This window comes from Manis pentadactyla, chromosome 3, assembly GCF_030020395.1.
Source record: "Manis pentadactyla isolate mManPen7 chromosome 3, mManPen7.hap1, whole genome shotgun sequence".
NCBI lineage: Eukaryota > Metazoa > Chordata > Mammalia > Pholidota > Manidae > Manis > Manis pentadactyla.
Window position 1 is genome coordinate 201,590,958 of NC_080021.1, and position 23,267 is coordinate 201,614,224.

Here is a 23,267-nt window from a genome sequence, read left to right on the forward strand (position 1 = left end):
GCTCTTACAATATGTCACACATAATACTAAAAACTCCACAGGCATTGTTTCATTTAAACCTCATAAAAATCTCTTGAGAGATTACTGTAGACATACTATATGTAGGCTCTGAGCTTAGTGCTTCATGAACATACCACAAGACCCTTGTAAAGGGGCTGTGAGAATTTTCATTTTAATAATGAAGAAGCTGAGGCTCAGAGAAGTTACATAACTTTCTCAAGGCCACATGCTTGTAGGAATAAAGCTTTGACCCTAGGTGTGTCTACACAGAAGCTCAGTCTAATTTATAGTGACTCCTAAATAAGAGGCAATAAACAATTTCTTTCTCCCTAACCTACCATACCCTAGGCACATGAAACCTTCTCAGCAACCTGGGGGGGAAGGAGACAGACTCGTATACTCACTGTATTTGTTGTCAGCTGTTCACTGAGGGAATTAGATTTGGTACGAAGAGTAAGACATGGCTCCCTGAGATTAAAAATAAGATCCATAATCAAGAGTCCAGATTACACTGAATAAACAAACTGTTTTTGAAACTGTCTGGCAACTGAATGGCTGTAAAACAGAATTTTAACTCTTCTTTAGGTTGTATAATCTCTGAAAGCTAATGAAGATGAAAATTTTTTCATTCAAATGCTTACTACTTACATTTTTTTCCTTGGGTATATATTTTGTGTTTATATCTTTTTGCCCAATTTTCTTCTAGAGTTTGGCAGGTATTCTTATGTATTTGGGTTAGTGCTTTTATAGACTATGAAGATTAAACATTTTTCAGAAAAAAATTATGCAAGTATTTTCCCCAGTTCCCTCTCCCCATTTTTTTCCACAATTATTTAAAATTATTTTAGTTTTCAACTATATCCCTATTTCTGAACCCCTCTAAGAATCATTTTTAAGGACAATAAAAGAGCTTGATACAAAACGCCAGCTATCTTACCCTGATTTGAAAGGCACTGATGTGGGTGTTGACAGAACAGGATCAGCAGAGAGAGGTATGGAAGAAGGGGCCACAGAATCCCAGGAACTAACACTGTGCCCATCACAGAAAGAATCTCTGGCAAACTTGACCTAGGGGAAGATCAATCACAGGTGAATAGGCTACAAAAAAGGCGCCCTTTCCCTCCATCCTCTTTTAACTTACTTATTCTTCATTACACAAGTCATTACCTATTCACTATAGACAAATCAGAAAATACAGATAAGCAAAAAAAAAGATAATCATCACTTGCAATCCAATCACACTGGAACTAAGCCATAACATTGTTAGAATTTTGGATGCAGTATTTGATTTATATTACGTATGTGTATTTTTTACAAAAATGGGGCCACACTGTTTTGTAACATGCTTTGCTCACTCACTCACTGATTTCTTAACATATTTCTATGTTACTAAAAGATTAACCTATATAATTTTTAACTACTGAAGAGTATGTTTAACTTCAAGACATACCATTATCTACAAGGAAGTCTCATGCTTTCCTGCTATTATCTATAGGGAAGTCTCCAAAAGATTTTGGGAAAAGGAGTCATAAATATCTATGCTATTACAAAATATATTTCATCAATTCCTAGCTGTTGGACAGTTTATTTCTAATTTCTCCTATCACATCACAAATAATACCTCTCTGAATATCTTTATATCTGTATTTGTGCACATAATCATTTCCAAAGTATAAATTCACAGGAGTTAAATTGGATGACAGATACGTTCATTTTTAAGATTTCTGATGTGTACCATTAAATTTCACACCATAAAAAATGCACTTTACATTCCATAAATAGTGTATAAATCTCTCTCAACACTCGTCACACTGGGTATTCTCATTCTAGATCAGCCTTATCAATTTAATAAGCATGTCAATTTGTAATTCTTTGATTATTGGTGAAATAGAATATTTTTTTGTATGTTTACAAAATACCAATCTTGATGGATTCAAATTGGTTTGTTATAATATCACCATCCATGATTTCTTCAAACTCACAGGAAAATTGAGAGAGAATACAAAAGCTGTGAAAAGCAGCTGGAAGTATATTAGTAAGAGGGCTACAATGGCCCAGCAGAGACAAGAGTGTCCAATTAGGAAAAAGTCATTGAAAAGAAAAGCACATCCTTTGAGCAGAAATAATAGCCACAATGAAGATAACCATAATATCTATTATTTGTATTGTAGTTTATAGTTTATAGTCACAAACACTATCACATTTTGGACCTAATGATTAGTATAAAGCAAACAGGGTCTTTTTCTGGAGGGGAAGTAGCATTTATTTAATTAATCACAATTTGTCATAAATTTTATTATAGAACCAATACATATTCATGATAAAATGTTTAAATGGTACAAAAGAGTAGAAATAAAAACTAAGTTTCCGAACTCCATTTCCATTCTCCAAAGAAATCACTTTTAATCATTTATTTTTGTGCTTCAAATTTTCTATAAACATATGGGCATATATATGTATTTATATGTGCATGTGTGTATATATATATATACACACACACACACACACACACACACACACACACACACATACACATACACATACATTATATTATCCATACTATTTTGCAACTTGCTTCTTTCACTTAAAACATATTTTGGATATTCTTTAAGAACTATGTAAAATCTACTCTTTGAAACCATAACTTAACCAGTCTCTCAATAACAGACAGTTGTTTCTAGTTTTTGACTATTACAAATAATGATATATCTATATTTATATGTAGATATCATTACATACTTATAAAAACATATTGTTAGGATAAATTTATAGCAATGGAAGTAGTAAGTCAAAAGGTTATGAACATAAGGTAGGAATCACTATTTTATATACAAAATAAAAAAGTGATGAGAAGTGATTTGCGTAATCACAACCTCTTCTAGAATTTGAATAGAGAACCAGGAAGGACATGAACCTTGGTCTTTAGATTCCAAAACTGTTGCTCTTTCCAGCATCATTTATATTTTAAAAAAAAGAAAGTCTTCAGAACCTATTTTTCAAATATATTTATCCATTTTACTTAACCAGAACAGAGAGCTCATCAAACACACACAGCAGAATGTCACTCACCCGCCTGATTTCCACCTCAAAAGCCAGGATCGAGTCTGTTGACTGAGTCCATCCTACTACTCCTTCAGAACCAGCAGCACAGGCTGGAGGGATGATAAGCAACCGCTTCCCCCCTTTTTTCATTCCCAGCATGCCATCTTCCCAGGCCTTTAAGAACCAAAGGAGAAAAAGCTCACTAGACACAAACCTCCTTAAGAAAAAATGAAGTATAGGATCATCAGGTTTCACTTATCCACACTCTCAGGTTTGGACCTCTGGAGAGAGGTCAAATTTGATTATTCCCCTTTCCCTTCACTGGTTATAAGAATATCTAGAATATTGCTTCTAAATTCACTTGTAAAAGCTACCATATCTGGGCCTGAGTGAAATATACTTACTTCTCTTAGATGATAAGATAAATTGGGAGGACTAGAAGAATGGCATGAGAAGAGAAATAAAAGCTATCATTTGTTAAACACATTTTCCAAGTACTGTGGTAAGCACTTTACTTGCATTATGTTGTTTAATTCCTAAAATAATCTCATAAGGTTAGCAGCATTACACCCATTTTACAGATGAGAAAACTGAGGCAAAGGGCAGTTAAGTAATTAGCCCAAGATCAGACTGTAAACTAGTAAGCCAAAATTCAACATTAGATCTGTCCAGCTTTAAGGATCATGTTTTAAGTGCTATGATCCACAGGAAAAAAAATCTCCAGAGGATTCTGGGAAAAGGAGTCATAAACAAGACTATGGAGAAAATATTTTAACAATATGGATGAATGAGTACTTCATAATGCATCCATATGTCCTGCTACAATGATACCTCACACATAAAACACCCTCTACATTAAACAACACTTGCATAGTTGGTAAAGAAAGAATTCTCAATATGAACCCAGGCCCTTGGACTTCAATCCCAGTGTTCCTTGTGCTATGTCGTCGTTGCTTCCCATAGTGACTGGGAAGTGCTGATTCAAAGTATCCCAGACACACAAAAATTGGCTATTATAATATACTTTAAGAAGAAATGGTTTCACCTCTTTACCTATTAGGCTAGAGGAAAGATTTACTAATTTCCTCAGAGTCACAGGATGAAAAAGAAAGGGTAGGGACTAGAGAAAAGAAATGTACTCATCTTCAAAATATTGTCTCATAGGTAAATATCTCCCAAATGCAGATAATGTAACACATTTTTCCCCCTACTTGTTAACCAAGTCTTTTTAGATGCTCAGAAAATACACCAACATTAGAAATTTCACACAATTTAATCTAAATTAAGCTCATTGAAACTGAGAAACCCATATAAGAACACAGTGAAGCCTTTACCTTCATGACTTTTCCTGATCCTAATTTCAGGCGAAGCAGCTTATCTTTGTTAGCAGTGGAATCGAAAACCTGCAATTTGATTAAAGTAAATGAAACTAGCCCATTTCAAAATAACAATCATCATTATAATATTCAACTTAATACATACCAGCACACTATTTTTGAAATAGTGAATGTCAAATATATTGGGAAAACAGTTTTTAAAAGACCTTAGAAGAAAGGACCACATCATGGTTACAGGGTGTTATCATACTGAGTATCTCTGAGACAAAGATTTTCCAGGTTTAGAAAAAAAAAAAACTTTGATCACCAAGGATTTAAGAACATTAGCATCTAGAAAGAATTCTCAATGTAGTTCATTTGATGCTGACACCAATCCTGCCAAGTAAGCAGGATAAGTAAGCACCACTAACATCCATTCACCAATGGCAGGGAAAAAATTAAGAGTTCAAATGATATGACATGGTCAAGTTAGGATAAAACTGAGACTTGAATCCACCTATTTTTGAATCAGTGTCTAAACCTCTTTCTATCATACCATACTGCTTTTGAGGGCTTAATATTAAAACACAAGAATGTTTGATATCTTGCTCTAGGTGATGGTAACAGCATATGCACATGTCCAAATGCACTGACCTGTACACTAAGATTTATGCATACTATTTTATGTACCTCAATAAAAAAATATTAAAACACAATAAGCCTTGTTTATTTACAGTATCTACAATAAGAAAAACAGAAACCACTGTGAGGAAGGTCTAAAAAAAAGTTTTAAGACCTAAACCCGTAAGAACATACTCAAGTTTAAAACTGGCACAGGAGGACAAGACATATGTGTGAACAATTGCCAAAAATGACACTTGAGAAATCAGCTTCCATTTTCTCTATGTAGAAAAGACATAGTGGCAGTGAGTAGACTTCATACCTTAGCATTTGATGACTTTGCTCCCAGAGCAATCCTAGTGACTAAAGCGTGCCCCTAAAACATTTCTATTTGCCAACAGCAGCATTTCACAGTAATAATACCTTACATTTCAATAGCCCTCGTGACCTGCGGGGTACATTTTCTTACCTGGCCTAGCCCATAATTTTGAAAGAGCCAGCTGGTATAGGCCACTTCCAAAGAGTCTCCAGCTTCCACAGCAGGGCCCTCTGTTACACTGAGGTCCTGTGAGAGCACGGCACCCAGGGAGGAGGCGCTGTTGCACTTGGCAATGCATACCTACAGGACAAATCAAAGCAGCATGAACTTAGTTAAAGCTCAGTGAGTACTCGTTTCATTATTGCTAATGCTCTTTTCCAAACAGTGGTATCCACCAACGAAACAGATTACATGTTTAGAAGTAAACCATTCCAAAATCAGTTATCTTGCCAGGAACCAAAGTGCCTAGACTATGGCTGTGGAGTCAGACTGTCTGGATACAGATCTGGGCACTGCCACTTATTAACTTGTGCCTCAACCAAATAACCTCTGTGAACCTTATGTCATAAAGGTATTTTATAAAATGGAGATAAAAGCTTTGCACATCTCCTAAGGTAGTTATAAAGACTGAGCAGATATAAGCAGAGTACTTGGCACAGTGCCTGGCAAATAACCCTAAGTACATAATAAACATTAGCAATCATTACTATACTGATTTACTGCTTCAATGTTTGGAAACCTATGAAAGAAAGAGGAGCTTTGAAAAAATTTCAAAAGGCATTTCTAAAGAGGATACCCTAGAAAAAAGGCCCTTCCCAAAACAATGTTGCATTCCCAGAATTTATACCTCCACTTACAGATTTAGCCATATTATACTAGCACAGATCTTAGAGAAGAGTCAGACATATCTTTATGGATAATTATTCTACAGTCAATGTTTTAACACAGCATACATTTTAGAAACTTGCTACTCATTTTCTTAAAAAAAAGAAAAGTTTTGTCACTGTAATCAAATAGCATATGCTAACTAAAACAATGAGATGTCATTTTGTTGGGGGTTGAGTTTGTTCTCCTTGGTTTTTGTCCCCGCTGCAACCAAGAACTGAATGGCAGAGACATGGTAGTGAGGCAGAACAAAAGTTTTATTTGAATACACTCTAAGAGAGGAAGAGGCCAGAGTCAAGGTAGACAAAGGCAGGTTTACTTGAAAAAAGCTGAGAGGAAGGGAAACTCATTGATGGGAATGTGCAGGTGCAAATCAGAGCTCTCAGTAGCCCCTCCCTGCTTATCTGAAGTAGGACAGAGAGAGTGAAGACTTGTGCTTAAAGTCTGGAAAATAGAATGAAACAGTAAAGTGACAAACACACTACTGGAAGAGCACAAAGACAAAACATAACAAGTTGAGTAGTAAGGAGTCTTTCAAAAATACACACTCCAAAGAAGGGGAGTGCGGGCAACCTCAGAGAGGAGCACACTTAAGGGCTTAGGATTCTGTCTTTTAAGGCTTTCAAGAATGGGGCAAAGGGCAGGGTTGGGAGTTGTTGGGTATAGGCTTGACTTGTAGTTTCATGATGCTCTCAGGTGACAGATACTGTGTCACTATCCATGCAGTCAGTCCTCTATAGATAAATCTGTAGGATAAACTTCCTGTTCTTCTCCAAGATAGTGGTTTCCCTCAAACACTGAGAACATCCCAGTTAAGACTGCTGGCCCTGCCTTAAGATAAGGTGGGTTACTGTCATATTACCAAAGGATATGTTAGGAATCTTACCTCCTAACTCCCTGGGTTTTAAAATGGAATCTTAGCCTTAAGATAGAGGCCCTCCTGTTCTTACTATACTATTTGTATTTTGGCATTTTTCATCACAGGCAGGAAAAGTTAATCATGATGCTTGTCTCATGTCTCTGCCCTGTCTCACCTGCATCAACTAGAGCAAGTCTCAAGGTCAACCCAGATTCACAACAAGTGGAATGAACTCACATTGCAAAAGGCGTTAACTCCGAGTCCTTTCTGGCTCTCTGGCTTTACCTGATTAAATTCCCTGAGTTCTTGGTAGGCCCCGCCTTCTTTTCATCCCATTCATATCCACCTAACAATTTCTTACCAAGCAAATAAGACTAAAAGGAAAAAAAGATGATAATTCTAAATGTTGGCAAAGGTATAGTGAGAGAAATGATATGAATGTGAAATAGTACAATCTCTCTGAAAAGCAGTGAGCGAAAGGCACAGAACCTAAAAATATTTGGACCCTTTGATTCAATCTTTCACTTCGTAGAAACCTACCTAAGGAAATAATCAGAGGGGGAAAAAAAAGGACACAGACATATATAAAAATGTTCACTACACTATCATTTCAGAGACTGAAAACAATCTATATGCCTAAAAGTAAGGGAATGGTTAAATTAAGGAGTATTCTATTTGCAGCTTTCAGAAATGTTTCCAAATAATTTTTAATGAGGTGGGGAAAGATGCATTATACACTGTTATATAAAATAAGCAAGATATAGAACTCTTAAAGGAGTATATCTACTTAGATATATATATATATATATATATATCCTCATATATATATATATATATATATGCATAGGGAAAAAAGAAACAAAAGTCAATAGTGGTTACTTTGGATAGTAAGATTATGAGTGGCTTTTTAAAAAATACTTAAAAAATTTTTCTACAATGATCATACAGTAACTTTTTAAAAATGATTTTAAAACACTATTTTTTAAAGATATTTTTACTTATTCCTTAAGATAATTAGTGAAGTAGAAAATGTCTTCAAGAAGTATTATTTACATTTAGTCTTTTTTCTCTTAAAGTCCCATTTTTAAGCAATTTTAATAATTATTTCTACTATTCCCCTGAAATAACAGTCAGCTCAAGTGACAAATTTAGTGTGTTTTTTAATGCTTGTCACTAACAAAATACAGCAGGTTATGGATTTTCTATATATTTTTCTAAAATCAAGAGAAATTGAGACTAGTGTTTGGCTTTTCACAGGAAGAAACAGATAGTATTACCTGTTTATTAAACTCCACAGCAGCCATTTCAGACTCAAACATGATGGACCAGTTTTGTCTCTGGTCATCATAAAAGGTGCTGTAGTTACTGGGCCGAACCTGGGGAAAGGAGAAATGTTGGGGTAAGTCAATGACGGGCAGCACAACCTACTCCCTAAACTCATAAAGAAGCAGCTGGACTCAGGTGGACCAAAAAGGTATCAGGGAACTTTCTTCTTCCCTGCCAACCTCTACCAATTGCCCATTCGTCCACATGCCCAGAAGGCAGCCAAGAGACCTTTCTGAGAGGCTCTGTTAAGATACCACTTTGACGTCCAGGACTGAAGCAGTAGATCTAATTTCTGTCAGGTAAGAACACACCAAACTCTCCTATACAGAAACCTGTCCAAAAGGAGCTAATGATTCCAACATGGGAAGTCTTACCATTAGCTCAAAGTTCAGATGAATCCTGGCAGCAGTAACTGGCTGTTGTTGACTGATATAAAGAAGAATTCGATACTGCAGTCAAGCAAAGATGGGCAGGAAAAAAAGAACAGAAGTTAAAAGGTAATCCAATATCAGCAGTAAGATGTCAGGGGTTGTGCTTCCTAACAGATACAAAAGTCAAAACTCAATTCTTCCCTTAAAGCTCAGATTTAAGCTGTATCTTTCCACTATCCACCTCTTCTCATTTCGGCCTCACTCTTTAACTATAATTAGCAATGGTTTTATTTTGTTGGTGTTTTCATTTGTACAAAGGGTAATTTAAGAGATATACAAATGACCAAAAGGTACATGAAAGGATGTTCAATATCACTAGTCATTAGGGAAATACAAATCAAAACCACAATAAGGAATCCCTTCACACCTTCTAGAATGGCTATAATAAAAGCAAAGCAAAACAAAATGGAAAAATAACAAGGTGTTAGGAAGATAGTGGAGAAATTGGAATCCTCATATATTGCTTGTGGGAATGTAAATGTAAAACAATACAGCTGCTGCGGAAACAGTTTGGTAGTTCCTCAAAAGGTTAAACATAGAATTACCATATGACACAGCAATTTCACTCCTAGTATACATCTAAAAGAACCAAAAATAAGGGCTCAAAAATATACCAAATGCCAATGTTTACCACACCATTCCTCACAATGGCCAAAGGGTGGAAACAACCAAGTATCTATCAACTGATAAATGAATAAACAAAATGTGTTATATGCATGCAGTTGAATATTATTCAGCCACAAAAAGGAATAAAGTTCTAATACATGCTGCAACATGGATGAATCTTGAGAACATTAGGCTTCCTGAAATAAGCCAGACACAAAAGGACAAATATTGTATAATTCTACTTATATGCAACTTCACAGAGACTGAAAGTAGATTAGAGGTTACCAGGAGATAAGAGAAGGAGGAATGGGGAATTATTGCTTAATGGTTACAGATTTTCTGTTTGGGGTGATGAAAAAGTAGAAATAATGGTGATGGTTACCCAATATTGTGAGTGTAATTAATGCCACTGACTTGTACAGTTAAAAATGGTTAAAATTTATATGCATAATATCTTATATATTTACTATACACACACATACAAACCACAGTTAAACAAGTGATTAAAACTCAACCTCAGAGGGGATGTAGGGACTATGGGGGCTCAATATAATCTGGTACCAGAAAGGACCTTCCCTTCCTTATCCTACATTAGGTAGATAGAGTGAGGCGCTGATCATCTCAATTCAATTCAATGATAGACTGAGCTAGTCAGGGAAGGATCATAGATAACGAAGAGCTGTTCCACTTCTGGGTTGTCCCTTGTCCCTGTTCTCAAGCATTATCTTCCTATGCTTTTGATAAGAGAGCCCAGAAGGTCCCTTACTCCTTAGTCTGAAAATTCGGCCCATCAGAGATTCTGATCTGAGTTTTTTAGCCTCCTCTCGATGAAGTTCAAAATCTAGCAAATGTGCTGTGAGGAAGGTTGCTACTTGTTATGTGTTCCCATTGTAGAGTAGAACTGTGTCTCCTATACACCACAAGATTGCAGAAATTTCCCTCTACCTTTCAGGCACAGCTCCTGGACTTCCACAGCATCCCACAACTCAGCAAATGTCCCATGGGGAAAAACCAGTTTTGTGGGTGGGGGGCTCCTCTAGTTTTTTGCCAATGTCTCTTTTTCCAAGTAGTCTCTCTGCTTAGACCAAACCTGCTGCTTTGTCTATTCCAAGGCATCAGCAAAAAGAATTAAGGGAACACTCAGCTCACTGACTCTTCCCTCTCTGAAATTTTAGTTCACCTAGTTCTCATTGTTCTCACAGCTCTCCAATGCATTTTAAAATACGATTTTTGAAATTTATCTGCTTTTTTTATAGTTGTACAGTCGGAATGTTGCCTACCACTACCTACTATATCTTATCTGGCAGTGAAAGGTGGTGAGGTCCTAATACCAGATTTTTAAAATCCAAAAGCTAACCCCTAATGAATTAACAGATTTAGATAATAATCATCAATGGCTGCTAACATAACAAAATGAAAGTCAACCAGACATTATTTACCTCCAGATGGTAAAATGAAACAGACTTAAGGGACATAGCAACTAATTGCAATGTATGGAACTTACTAGATTCTGACTAAAAAACAAACTGTGGGAAAAAAAAAAGATGATTAGGGAAATTTGAACACTAACTGGTAATGAATCGGATCAAAGAATCATGGGTTTTATTAGGTGTGATAATGGCATAATGGTTACATTAAAAAACACTTCACCTTGTACAGATACATACTATTTACAGCTATAATTGTAGGCTAGAGATTAATTCAAAATAATCTGAGTGGGGGAAGAAGGAAGACTAACTGGAGTTAAGATGAAACAAGATTATGTTAGAGCCTAATAATGGGTATTCCAGTCCCACTATTTTTGTTGTTGTTGTTGTTGTTATCATTAATCTACAATTACATGAAGAACATTATGTTTACTAGGGTTCCCCCTTCACCAAGTCCCCCCCACAAACCCCATTACAGTCACTGTCCATCAGCGCAGTAAGATGTTATAGAATCAATGATAGAATCAAATAAAACCCATGATTCTTTGATCCGATTCATTACCAGTTAGTGTTCAAATTTCCCTAATCATCTTTTTTTTTCCCCACAGTTTGTTTTTTAGTCAGAATCTAGTAAGTTCCATACATTGCAATTAGTTGCTATGTCCCTTAAGTCTGTTTCATTGTCTTCTCTGTGTTGCACAGCCCTCCCCATGCCCCCCCTACATTATACATGCTAATCATAATGCCCCCTTTCTTCTTCCCCGCCCTTATCCCTCCCTTCCCTCCCATTCTCCTCAGTCCCTTTCCCTTTGGTAACTGTTAGTCCATTCTTGGGTTCTGTGATTCTGCTGTTTTGTTCCTTCAGTTTTTCTTTGTTCTTATACTCCACATATGAGTGAAATCATTTGGTATTTGTCTTTCTCCACCTGGCTTATTTCACTGAGCATAATACTCTCTAGCTCCATCCATGTTGTTGCAAATGGTAGGATTTGTTTTCTTCTTATGGCCGAATAATATTCCATTGTGTATATATACCACATCTTCTTTATCCATTCATCTACAGTCCCACAATTTTTATATGTGTTTTCAAATTTCCATGATTTAGTTATTTGTTTGCTTCTAATACAAATGAGTGCTATCTATTACATTAGCTAAACTATCCAGGTCATCTCATTTCTCTGAGTCTGAAAGTATATGAGGAACATGGACTTCATACTCTTGGGACCTTTGAAATTCTATAACTTTTTATGCTTATTTCAATAGTGTTCAAGACCTTCTAGAGCAGAATTTGAAACTAGCTACAACCCACATAAGGAAATCAGTCTCGGGGCTCCTAACCACATTTTCTTTTTGAACCAAACCTATATCATACTGTGTGATCAACGGCCCATCTCATTATCGACTTTCAGAGCATAAACACTGGTCATAAAGCATTATGTCTCAATACCTGCACTAAAGAGGTACACTAAGTGTTGCTCATTACCTAACAAAGGGATGTCCTTGGTATATGGTTTCCTCTAAAACCCTCCCAATTCTTAAGCTAGTCCCTTATCACAAAGGTCAATCAAGGATTTTGAGTGGTTGGATTTGTTTTTATGCACAATAGTAGGTAAAATGTGACTATGATTGTTACTATATACTTAATATTAAAAATTCACATTCAATACAATCATTCTAATTGTCTGACACACAAAGGATTGGACAAACCCAGATAAAAACCAGCTCATCAGTATGATTTGGGTCACCTGACTACGTGGGATGTAGGGCACTCTCACCTCTCTGGCTGTGTGATTCCCCAGGACTGCGGCGCCAAATTTGCCCTGTTTTACATATTGGCCATTTGTGCTACAGAAGCAAAACAAAAACAAACAAATAAACAAAAACCAAGTTATTAATACTTCCTTAAACTAAGTAGAACCAGCTTTCTTTTCTGCCATATAGAAGTGGAGAATCTAGTCATTCAGCTTCTAGAAAGGAACAGAGACAAGCAGTTTATAATTTGAAGCTTTTGCACAACTTCTTTACTTTTTAAATATCTGTCCATGGTATCTCAGCCAAGTAGTTTTCTTTGAGCATTTGAAAGGCAGCTGTTGGGTTACAAGCACTTCCTAGAGAGAGTATATAAGATAATGGCTCTTCAAAGTTTATGTGCAGAATTCTCCAGGTGAAATGTTGAAAAGCATTACTGATCCTTTGTCTTTGCAAGGGCTGTGTAGTCATTTTGCAATGAAAAAGGCTTACTGAGAAAAGAGGAATTTAACCCCACTCCAACTTCAGAAAGCACTTCTTCTCATCTACTTACTATCGATATGCGTGGACTGCGGTTGCAACCAACACCACAGAGGCGCCTGTTGTGGTGGGTGCTGTTTTTGGTATCGCCTGATTTCCTGAATATGAAGGAGAAAGAGAAGTTGTCATTCATTTCTTGCTTGAAACTGATTTTTAACATTCAAGCATCTTCTAATTCTTCTTTATACCTTACAGTGAATGGTACGATGCTTTCATGACTAGTATTGTCATTTGATCCACCAAACAGCCTTATGACCTTGTCTGGGGATGAGGAAACTGAGGCTTTATACACACTGCAGTTGCAAGCCTAAGACTAGAATCCAGGACTCAGGCTCCACTCCAAACATGTCTTTGGGTTGGATAAGAAGCATGTCTAGAAAGTGAGTCTACTTTCTTTTCTCCTTCTTTCTCCTCTTTCAACATTGTATTTTGACAGCTATAATAAAGTTATTTCCCTTATTTCTGGGGTAGAAAACGTATGATGATATTCAGATCATGTCCTTTACTTAACTTTTACAGCAGTACAGAGTAATACTAACATTAAAACAGCATATTTAGAGTAAATAACATTTTTATACTCCCCACATGAATATGTTGATGGAAAAGTAGTGAGAACACTGGTGTGGACACAGCAACCAAGAACTTATTCTCTAAAGTATCCTTGGATTTTTTTTGGTTTTGTTTTGTATTGTTAATAACAAGATAACAGGCCCAAAATAAGAGTCACCTATGCTAAGTTCCACTTTGCCAAACAGAGACTTAATCACAGTTTCAGCTCTCCCAGAAACAGAATCTTAAACTAGTCAATCAGGAATTTCCTGGTCAGCACTAGTTAGGTAGTCTGCCTGATAGACCCTTTAAAGTAACCAAAGGAAAGTTTACTTTAAAGGAAAGTAACCTTGCAAAAACTAACCCACTTTGGATGAGTCACATCAGGGTTCAAATTTCAGCTCTTACTACTGTATGACCTTGATAAGTCCCTAAACCTCTCGGAGCCTCTAATATGGTGGTACTCTCACCTATTTCACAGAATTACCATGAGAATTAAATTAGACAATCGATGTCAAGCACCTGTGATTAGACACCTAAATAGCAGGCATTTTAGAAATACAAATCTCCCTCTCTCCTTTCATTCAGCACATGTTCATTCAATGCTCTTATATTCGTCATGATGAAGGGTACAGGGCTACAGCACTGAGTATCACTGCCTCACTGGGAAAATTCACTGTCAGCACACACCTAATCCGTCCAGATGAAAGAACTGAAAGCAGTCCCTCCTTTACGCCCAAGCAGCAGGCAGTGCCTACTCAGAGTGCCCTGAGCAGAGTTTTGGTGAGTGGTGCCCACACAGGGTAGGAGAGCTCACCTGCGACCTTCCTCCTCAGCTTCCAGTCAAGGGCATACTATCTAGCTTCTGGAATGCAGGATCTCAAGAGCTTACAGTCGTATGCACCACTGGTAGTGAGCTTGGCAAGATGGAGAGAGGATGAATGACCTGACATGTCACTTTTGGAAGGCTGTGCATCCTTCAACTAACCTGTTAGGGCCCAATCCTAATCTCTTAACTTACCTGTTGCTGCTGTCCCCTGGTCTTTCTTAGGCTGCCGTGGGGCTGTGTACTGGAAGAATTCATTTCCATGGCCAGCAGCTACCTGGTCCACTCCAAAAAGTGAGGCCAATCTGACACTGTTAGTAGAAAATGAACACATATCTCAAACCTGCAATCATTAGAAAAGCTGCTTTACCTCCAACCTTGAACAAGTATCTCCTTGACTGTGTATTCCACCATTCAATACTGGAAATGGCAGCTATGTATCTTTGAAATGAAGACTGTATTTCTGATTTGAACAGCATCAGCTGACCTTGCCCATCCAAAAGACTTTGGTCAAAGCATTTCGTCCTTCTGCACCTCAGTTTCCACATCTGTAAGTCACGGTGACTGGGCCTGACACTCCATGGTCTCTTCAAACTAAATTCTTACCTTTAGCAAGTTACAATTTCCTACTTTTTACTAGTTTATTACATTGAAATAAAACTGTACTACAAACTTACTCCATCAAATATGGTCCTGTCTATCATTTCCTCTATGAGGTAGAATCATTCTTTCATCATCCCTTGCAATGAATCTTATGCCCCAAGCATTCTAATAAAATTGCTCTTGCTAAGGTCACTAACAACCTCTCTGTCAGTAAACACAGTTTATCAGTCCTTATCTTATTTGGCCTTCCTGCCACCTTTTTACACTGTCAACTAATTTGTTCTTCCTCAAACAAACTCTTCCCTTGGCTTCTATGGGGGTAACTGTGGGGTGGGAGGAGGGGTTGGCCTAAATAAGACACCAATAAATGCTAATGAGAGCCCCTCTTGTTGTCTTCTCATCTCTCTGGCTCCTCATTTAACTCCTTGGACTCTTCCTTTGCCCAGCCTGTATATATATCCATGCCCCCAATATTTCATACTCTTTCTACCTTGGCAATCTAATTTATTTGTCTTGTTATGAAGTGCTATCCAAATGCTGATGATGTTCAAATCTGTATCCCCAGCCCTGGCAACTTGCTCCTGAGTGTCAGACAACACAGATATCTCACAGGCAACATAAACGCAACATGCCCAAACCAGAACTCCTATCTTCCCATCTGTTCCAGAAAAATCTGTTCTTACTCTTGTGCTCCCTCTCTTGGTAAATGACATTTTGTGTCATTCCTCTTCCTGTTCCTCCTCTCTCCTCTCCCCTCCTGTCCCTAAAAACACCCCCAAGTGCAGCGATTTGCTAGGACTCACTGGACTCAGCATATAGTTGGATTCACAGCTAAGATCTAAAGGATTCACAGCAAAATCGGCAAAGGGAAAAGGCAATTGGGGCAAAGACCAGAGGAAACCAGGAGCAAGCTTCCCAGTGGAGTGACACAGGACATATTTAATTCTTCCAGCAATAAGTTGTAACAACATGTGTGAAGTTCAGTCTACCAGAGAAGCTCATTCAAGATTCAGTGCCCAAGGTTTCTTACTGGGGGCTGGTCACATAGAAACCTTCTAGCATGAACCAAAATTATTGACTCCTAGACGGAAGGCAAGGTTCAATACAAACTATATTGTTTGTCCAGTTTAGGTACAGTAAGCCACTCTTATAATTTATGGGAAGCTTCATATCAGCGTGGGAAACTATTTACCAATCACGTTTGCAGTTACCAGCCAAGTGCCAACCTCATAAGCAGGACTTTCTAAGAACAACAGATTCAGGTTTACTGTTAACTCTTCTTTGCAAACATCCACAACCAAAACTGAAATCTGGACATCCTCCCTTGATGTTTTTTCCCCCTGGTGTCCGTGACCAATCAATCCCCAAGCCCATTTGAATTTACTTGCTAAATATTTCTCAAACCAGTTCACTTCTCCCCCTCCTTACTGCCACTTCCCTAGTTCAAGGCCGTATCACATCCTTCTAGCCTGACTTATTGCAACAACCTCCTGGCTCATTTCCCTGCCTTGGTCTTGCCTGGTTCTCATCTATTCTCTTTACTGCATCCACAGTAACCTTTCTGAAAACCAAATTTGACCAAGTCTGTTTCCTCCTGAAAACCCTCAGTGATACCTCAATATTACCAAAATAAAAAGCCAAACTCCACCAGACAGCTTTAATAAGCCCTTCAAGATCTCACCTCTCCTTACTTCCCCAGCTTCTTATCTGGCCATTTCTTCCCCAACTGTGCTATAGCTACACTGAGGAGCTTTTAGTTGCTCAAATAAGACAAGAGCTTTCTAATCTCCAGCCTTTGGATATGCTGCTTCCTCTGCCTGAAACATTCTTCCTGTTCCTCCTCTCCCCTGGAAGCTGCCCCTAGTCTCAAAGTCTAGGTAGATGGACTTCCTAGGGGCTTGCATAGAACTCCGTACTTCACTCATTCAAGAAATGTGCCAGACACTGTGCTAAGGGCTAGGTATATGTTGTGAGCAAAAGTGGGTTCTATTTTCAAGGAGCTTATTTACTCTAACAAAGGAATTAGACATTACATAATGTATAAATTGCAAATTGTAATATGAGCTATATAACAGGCAGTCACTATATGGAGTTATAGTTATAATCCATAGAAATTAATACAAGTTATTCAATAATTTAATGGTATTTCATTACCATTCAATAATAACATGGTAATTCATTATTTACTATAATCACCACTTGACTGTATATTTTGCCTAGGGTCTGGTATGTAATAGGCTCAAAAAATGAACTCAGTATAGTCTAGATTTGTGCTTCTCTTGTCCAAAAGCATCCTTAGTTTAGGTAAATATTGAAACTTCCCAACTTTTGGCCTTTTTCCCCAATAGTTTTAATACATACTAACATTTTACAAAATAAATTTAGTATGACTTGAAACTATTACCTTGTTTTCTCAGGGTAGTTTCCTATAAATGGAGCCAACAACGCCTACTTTAAAGTACTACGAGGTTTAAATGAGATTGCAAGTACAGAGAGCATTGCTGGCCTAAATAGGACATGAACAAATGCTAATGAACTTTAGAAGACACCAAGATTTCTCCTTTTAGCCAGGCAATCTGGCAGGTTCCCTAAAAGAATAAAATTCTGGGAGAGTTGGACAATGTTTTTAACATAGTTAACACAGTGAAAGATTTACAATGCTTAGAACCTAGTTAAGATATGATAGCATATGCACAGATAATCGATAAAAAAAGAATGTCCTTGTTAGCTTTAGTTAACTATAGATATTGGTTTTACTGTTTTAATTTTGCAAGTACGTTTTTCTTCAATGGAAAGACCAAACTACAATAGGTAAACTGTTTCCATAGATGCCCTAAAGGTCAGCCAATTGATGTTTGCAAAGTCAATCCAAAAACCAGGTTAACCCAAAAATCTTCCAGATTAATTCTACTTTCTATTAACACTTTTTTTTTTTTGAGAGGGCATATCTTATATTTATTGATCAAATAGTTGTTAACAACAATAAAATTCTGTATAGCGGACTCAATGCACAATCATTAATCAACCCCAAGCCTAATTCTCAACAGTCTCCAGTCTTCTAAAGTATAACGAACAAGTTCTTACATGGAGAACAAATTCTTACATAGTGAATAAGTTCTTACATGGTGAACAGTGCAAGGGCAGTCATCACAGAAACTTTTGGTTTTGATCACGCATTATGAACTATAAACAATCAGGTCAAATATGAATATTCGTTTGATTTTTATACTTGATTTATATGTGGACCCCACATTTCTCCCTTTATTATTATTATTTTTAATAAAATTCTGAAGTGGTAGGTAGATGTAAGGTAAAGGTAGAAAACTTAGTTTAGTGTTGTAAGAGAGCAAATGTAGATGATCAGGTGTGTGCCTGTAGACTATGTGTTAATCCAAGCTAGACAAGGGCAATAAAACATCCACGGATGCAGAAGATTTCTCTCAAAACAGGGGGGGAGAGGTTCTAAGCCTCACCTCTGTTGATCCCCAATTTCTCACCTGATGGCCGCCCTGTGACTGTGCCTGTCTTAGGTTGTTCCTCACTTGAGGAATCTTACCCTTCTCTGGCTAACCAGTCATCTTCCGGGGCCATACAGGGAGATGTAAAGTTGCTAAGTGAGAGAGAAGCCATATTGTTTGAATCGGTTAGCTTTTTACTTCTTTGAAGATTTATGCCCTGTGGCTTCTATGCCCAGCATTTGTCTTGAGGTATCTTTAGTACTTGGAGGAATTATGATACTCGGTAAATTTGATATGAGGCACGAATTCTATTTAAGGGTTGTAATTAGGAAGGAAGAAGAAAAGCTATAGAGGTAGCAGACGGAAGAAAACATGGGAAGATTGATTATTTCTTTGATATATCTTCTTGTAGAGTAATTTAAGCATGTATAGGTTTTAAACTACTAGTTAAATTGCACACACACACATTAACATAATAGGAATACAGTTACATAACCAAAGCAGATCTATAATTACCAGCCATCGCCAGTGAGGCCAAGAAAACCAGTTAGGCACCTTAGGCATTTGTGAAAACTTATCTATGATATGATGGATATTGTCCAACTGTACTTGAACAATCTGAGAGAAATCAGACAAATTGAAACAGCCCATTCCTGGGAACTGTTCACATCCCATATGTTCTTTTAACAGTAAATAGTCTGTAGTTGTAAGATTTTGGAGCACTAGAACTTGCACTTCTCCTAATTCTTGGTTGAGTTCCAACAGTGTAGATCCAGTCAAATTTGTTGTTTTACTGTATGCACAGGCCAACTTAGATATCTCCTTCTTCATTTCAATGACAAGTCCAGGAACCAGTGGGATGAATGCAGCTACAACTGCAGCATCGCCTGGATCTTTGTTGAGGTTTTTTGATGATCATCTTCTGGTATGACTCTTCCACAGAGTGCTGATGTTGGAAGTTCTTCTTCATATTGCATCTTAGTTCATTTTCTGGGAAGCCAAATTAGGTTTTGATCCTCTATATAAACACAAACAGACCCTTTGCCCACACTTTGATCTGCCCTTTATACCATTGTGTAGAACTCATTGGAGGTCACCACACAGGAACTGCTTTTTTTTTTTTTTAAAAGAAAGGAATATTATCAGAAAAGTGTACCTCCATAGCCGATCATCTGACACCCTTTAAGTGATCAAAGTTAAAGATATTAAAACCATGCATTAATCGTTGATTTACAGTTAGTTTATCCTATCATGGAGTAATCCCCTTTACATTCTTTTTTTTTTTTTGTTATCTTTAATCTACACTTACATGAAGAATATTATGCTTACTAGGCTCTCCCCTATACCAGGTCCCCGCTATAAACCCCTTTAGAGTCACTGTCCATCAGCATAGCTAAATGCTGTAGAATCACTACTTGTCTTCTCTGTGTTGTACAGCCCTACCCTTTCTCCCACCCCCCCTATGCATCTGATCTTAATATTCCCCTTATCCCTCCCCCCCTTATCCCTCCCTACCCATCCATCCTCCCCAGTCCCTTTCCCTTTGGTACCTGTTAGTCCATTCTTGGGTTCTGTGATTCCACTGCTGTTTTGTTCCTTCAGTTTTTCCTTTGTTCTTATACTCCACAGACGAGTGAAATCATTTGGTATTTCTCTTTCTCCGCTTGGCTTATTTCACTAAGCATAATACCCTCCAACTCCATCCATGTTGCTGCAAATGGTAGGATTTCTCCTCTTCTTATGGCTAAGTAGTATTCCATTGTGTATATGTACCACATCTTCTTTATCCATTCATCTACCGATGGACATTTAGGTTGTTTCCAATTCTTGGCTATTGTAAATAGTGCTGCGATAAACATAGGGGTGCATTGGTCTTTCTCATACTTGATTGATGCATTTTTAGGGTAAATTCCTAGGAGTGCAATTCCTGGGTCAAATGGTAAGTCTGTTTTGAGCATTTTGATGAACCTCCATACTGCTTTCCACAATGGTTGAACTAGTTTACATTACCACCAGTAGTGTAGGAGAGTTCCCCTTTCTCCACAGCCTCGCCAACATTTGTTGTTGTCTGTCTTTTGGATGGCAGCCATCCATACTGGTGTGAGGTGATACCTCATTGTAGTTTTCATTTGCATTTCTCTGATAATTAGCGATGTGGAGCATCTTTTCATGTGTCTGTTGGCCATCTGTATTTCTGTTTTGGAGAACTGTCTGTTCAGTTCCTCTGCCCATTTTTTAATTGGGTTATTTGTCTTTTGTTTGTTGAGGCGTGTGAGCTCTTTATATATTCTGGACGTCAAGCCTTTATCGGATCTGTCATTTTCAAATATATTCTCCCATACTGTAGGGTTCCTTTTTGTTCTATTGATGGTGTCTTTTGCTGTACAGAAGCTTTTCAGCTTAATATACTCCCACTTAATTCATTTTTGCTGTTGTTTTCCTTGCCTGGGGAGATATGTTCAAGAAGAGGTCACTCATGTTTATGTCTAAGAGGTTTTTGCCTATGTTTTTTTCCAAGAGTTTAATGGTTTCATGACTTACATTCAGGTCTTTGATCCATTTTGAGTTTACTTTTGTATATGGGGTTAGACAATGGTCCAGTTTCATTCTCCTACATGTAGCTGTCCAGTTTTGCCAGCACCATCTGTTGAAGAGACTGTCATTTCACCATTGTGTGTCCATGGCTCCTTTATCAAATATTAATTGACCATATATGTCTGGGTTAATGTCTGGATTCTCTAGTCTGTTCCATTGGTCTGTGGCTCTGTTCTTGTGCCAGTACCAAATTGTCTTGATTCCTATGGCTTTATAGTAGAGCTTGAAGTTGGGGAGTGAGATCCGTCCTACTTTATTCTTCTTTCTCAGGATTGCTTTGGCTATTCGGGGTCTTTGGTGTTTCCATATGAATTTTTGAATTATTTGTTCCAGTTCATTGAAGAATGTTGCTGGTAGTTTCATCGGGATTGCATCAAATCTGTATATTGCTTTGGGCAGGATGGCCATTTTGACGATACTAATTCTTCCTAGCCACGAGCATCGGATGACTTTCCATCTGTTAGTGTCCCCTTTAATTTCTCTTAAGAATGACTTGTAGTTTTCAGAGTATACGTCTTTCACTTCTTTGGTTAGGTTTATTCCTAGGTATTTTATTTTTTTTGATGCAATTGTGAATGGAGTTGTTTTTCTGATTTCTCTTTCTGTTGGTTCATTGTTAGTGTATAGGAAAGACACAGATTTCTGTGTGTTGATTTTGTATCCTGCAACTTTGCTGTATTCCAATATCAGTTCTAGTAGTTTTGGGGTGGAGTCTTTAGGGTTTTTTATGTACAGTATCATGTCATCTGCAAATAGTGACAGTTCAACTTCTTCTTTACCAATCTGGATTCCTTGTATTTTTTTGTTTTGTCTGATTGCCGTGGCTAGGACCTCCAGTACTATGTTGAATAACAGTGGAGAGAGTGGGCATCCCTGTCTAGTTCCCGATCTCAGCGGAAATGCTTTCAGCTTCTCGCTGTTCAATATAATGTTGGCTGTGGGTTTATCGTAGATGGCCTTTATTATATTGAGGTACTTGCCCTCTATTCCCATTTTGCTGAGAGTTTTTATCATGAATGGATGTTGAACTTTGTCAAATGCTTTTTCAGCATCTATGGAGATGATCATGTGGTTTTTGTCTTTGTTTTTGTTGATGTGGTGGATGATGTTGATGGATTTTCGAATGTTGTACCATCCTTGCATCCCTGGGATGAATCCCACTTGGTCATGGTGTATGATCCTTTTGATGTATTTTTGAATTTGGTTTGCTAATATTTTGTTGAGTATTTTTGCATCTACATTCATCAGGAATATTGGTCTGTAGTTTTCTTTTTTGGTGGGGTCTTTGCCTGGTTTTGGTATTAGGGTGATGTTAGCTTCATGGAATGAGTTTGGGAGTATCTCCTCCTCCTCTACTTTTTGGAAAACTTTAAGGAGAATGGGTATTATGTCTTCCCTGTATGTCTGATAAAATTCCGAAGTAAATCCATCTGGCCCGGGGGTTTTGTTCTTGGGTAGTTTTTTGATTACCGCTTCAATTTCATTGCTGGTAATTGATCTGTTTAGATTTTCTGTTTCTTTCTGGGTCAGTCTTGGAAGGTTGTATTTTTCTAGGAAGTTGTCCATTTCTCCTAGGTTTCCCAGCTTGTTAGCATATAGGTTTTCATAGTATTCTCTAATAATTCTTTGTATTTCTGTGGGGTCCGTCGTGATTTTTCCTTTCTCGTTTCTGATACTGTTGATTTGTGTTGACTCTCTTTTCTTCTTAATAAGTCTGGCTAGAGGCTTATCTCTTTTGTTTCTTTTCTCGAAGAACCAGCTCTTGGTTTCATTGATTTTTGCTATTGTTTTATTCTTCTCAATTTTATTTATTTCTTCTCTGATCTTTATTATGTCCCTCCTTCTGCTGACCTTAGGCCTCATCTGTTCTTCTTTTTCCAATTTCGATAATTGTGACATTAGACCATTCATTTGGGATTGTTCTTCCTTTTTTAAATATGCTTGGATTGCTATATACTTTCCTCTTAAGACTGCTTTTGCTGTGTCCCACAGAAGTTGGGGCTTAGTGTTGTTGTTGTCATTTGTTTCCATATATTGCTGGATCTCCATTTTGATTTGGTCATTGATCCATTGATTATTTAGGAGTGTGTTGTTAAGCCTCCATGTGTTTGTGAG

At 37.5% G+C, this 23,267-nt stretch overlaps 1 protein-coding gene across 1 annotated transcript in view; it reads right to left on the bottom strand.

Moving 5' to 3' along the window:
• The window catches only part of FKBP15 (FKBP prolyl isomerase family member 15), a 63,682-nt gene that overhangs the window by 32,030 nt on the left and 8,385 nt on the right, over positions 1 to 23,267 (bottom strand). The window contains 10 exon segments of the mRNA XM_036915625.2: positions 405 to 468; positions 938 to 1,068; positions 3,070 to 3,216; positions 4,377 to 4,445; positions 5,449 to 5,598; positions 8,320 to 8,418; positions 8,743 to 8,817; positions 12,608 to 12,677; positions 13,135 to 13,219; positions 14,692 to 14,807. Coding sequence (XP_036771520.2) covers positions 405 to 468; positions 938 to 1,068; positions 3,070 to 3,216; positions 4,377 to 4,445; positions 5,449 to 5,598; positions 8,320 to 8,418; positions 8,743 to 8,817; positions 12,608 to 12,677; positions 13,135 to 13,219; positions 14,692 to 14,807 — 1,006 coding nt within the window.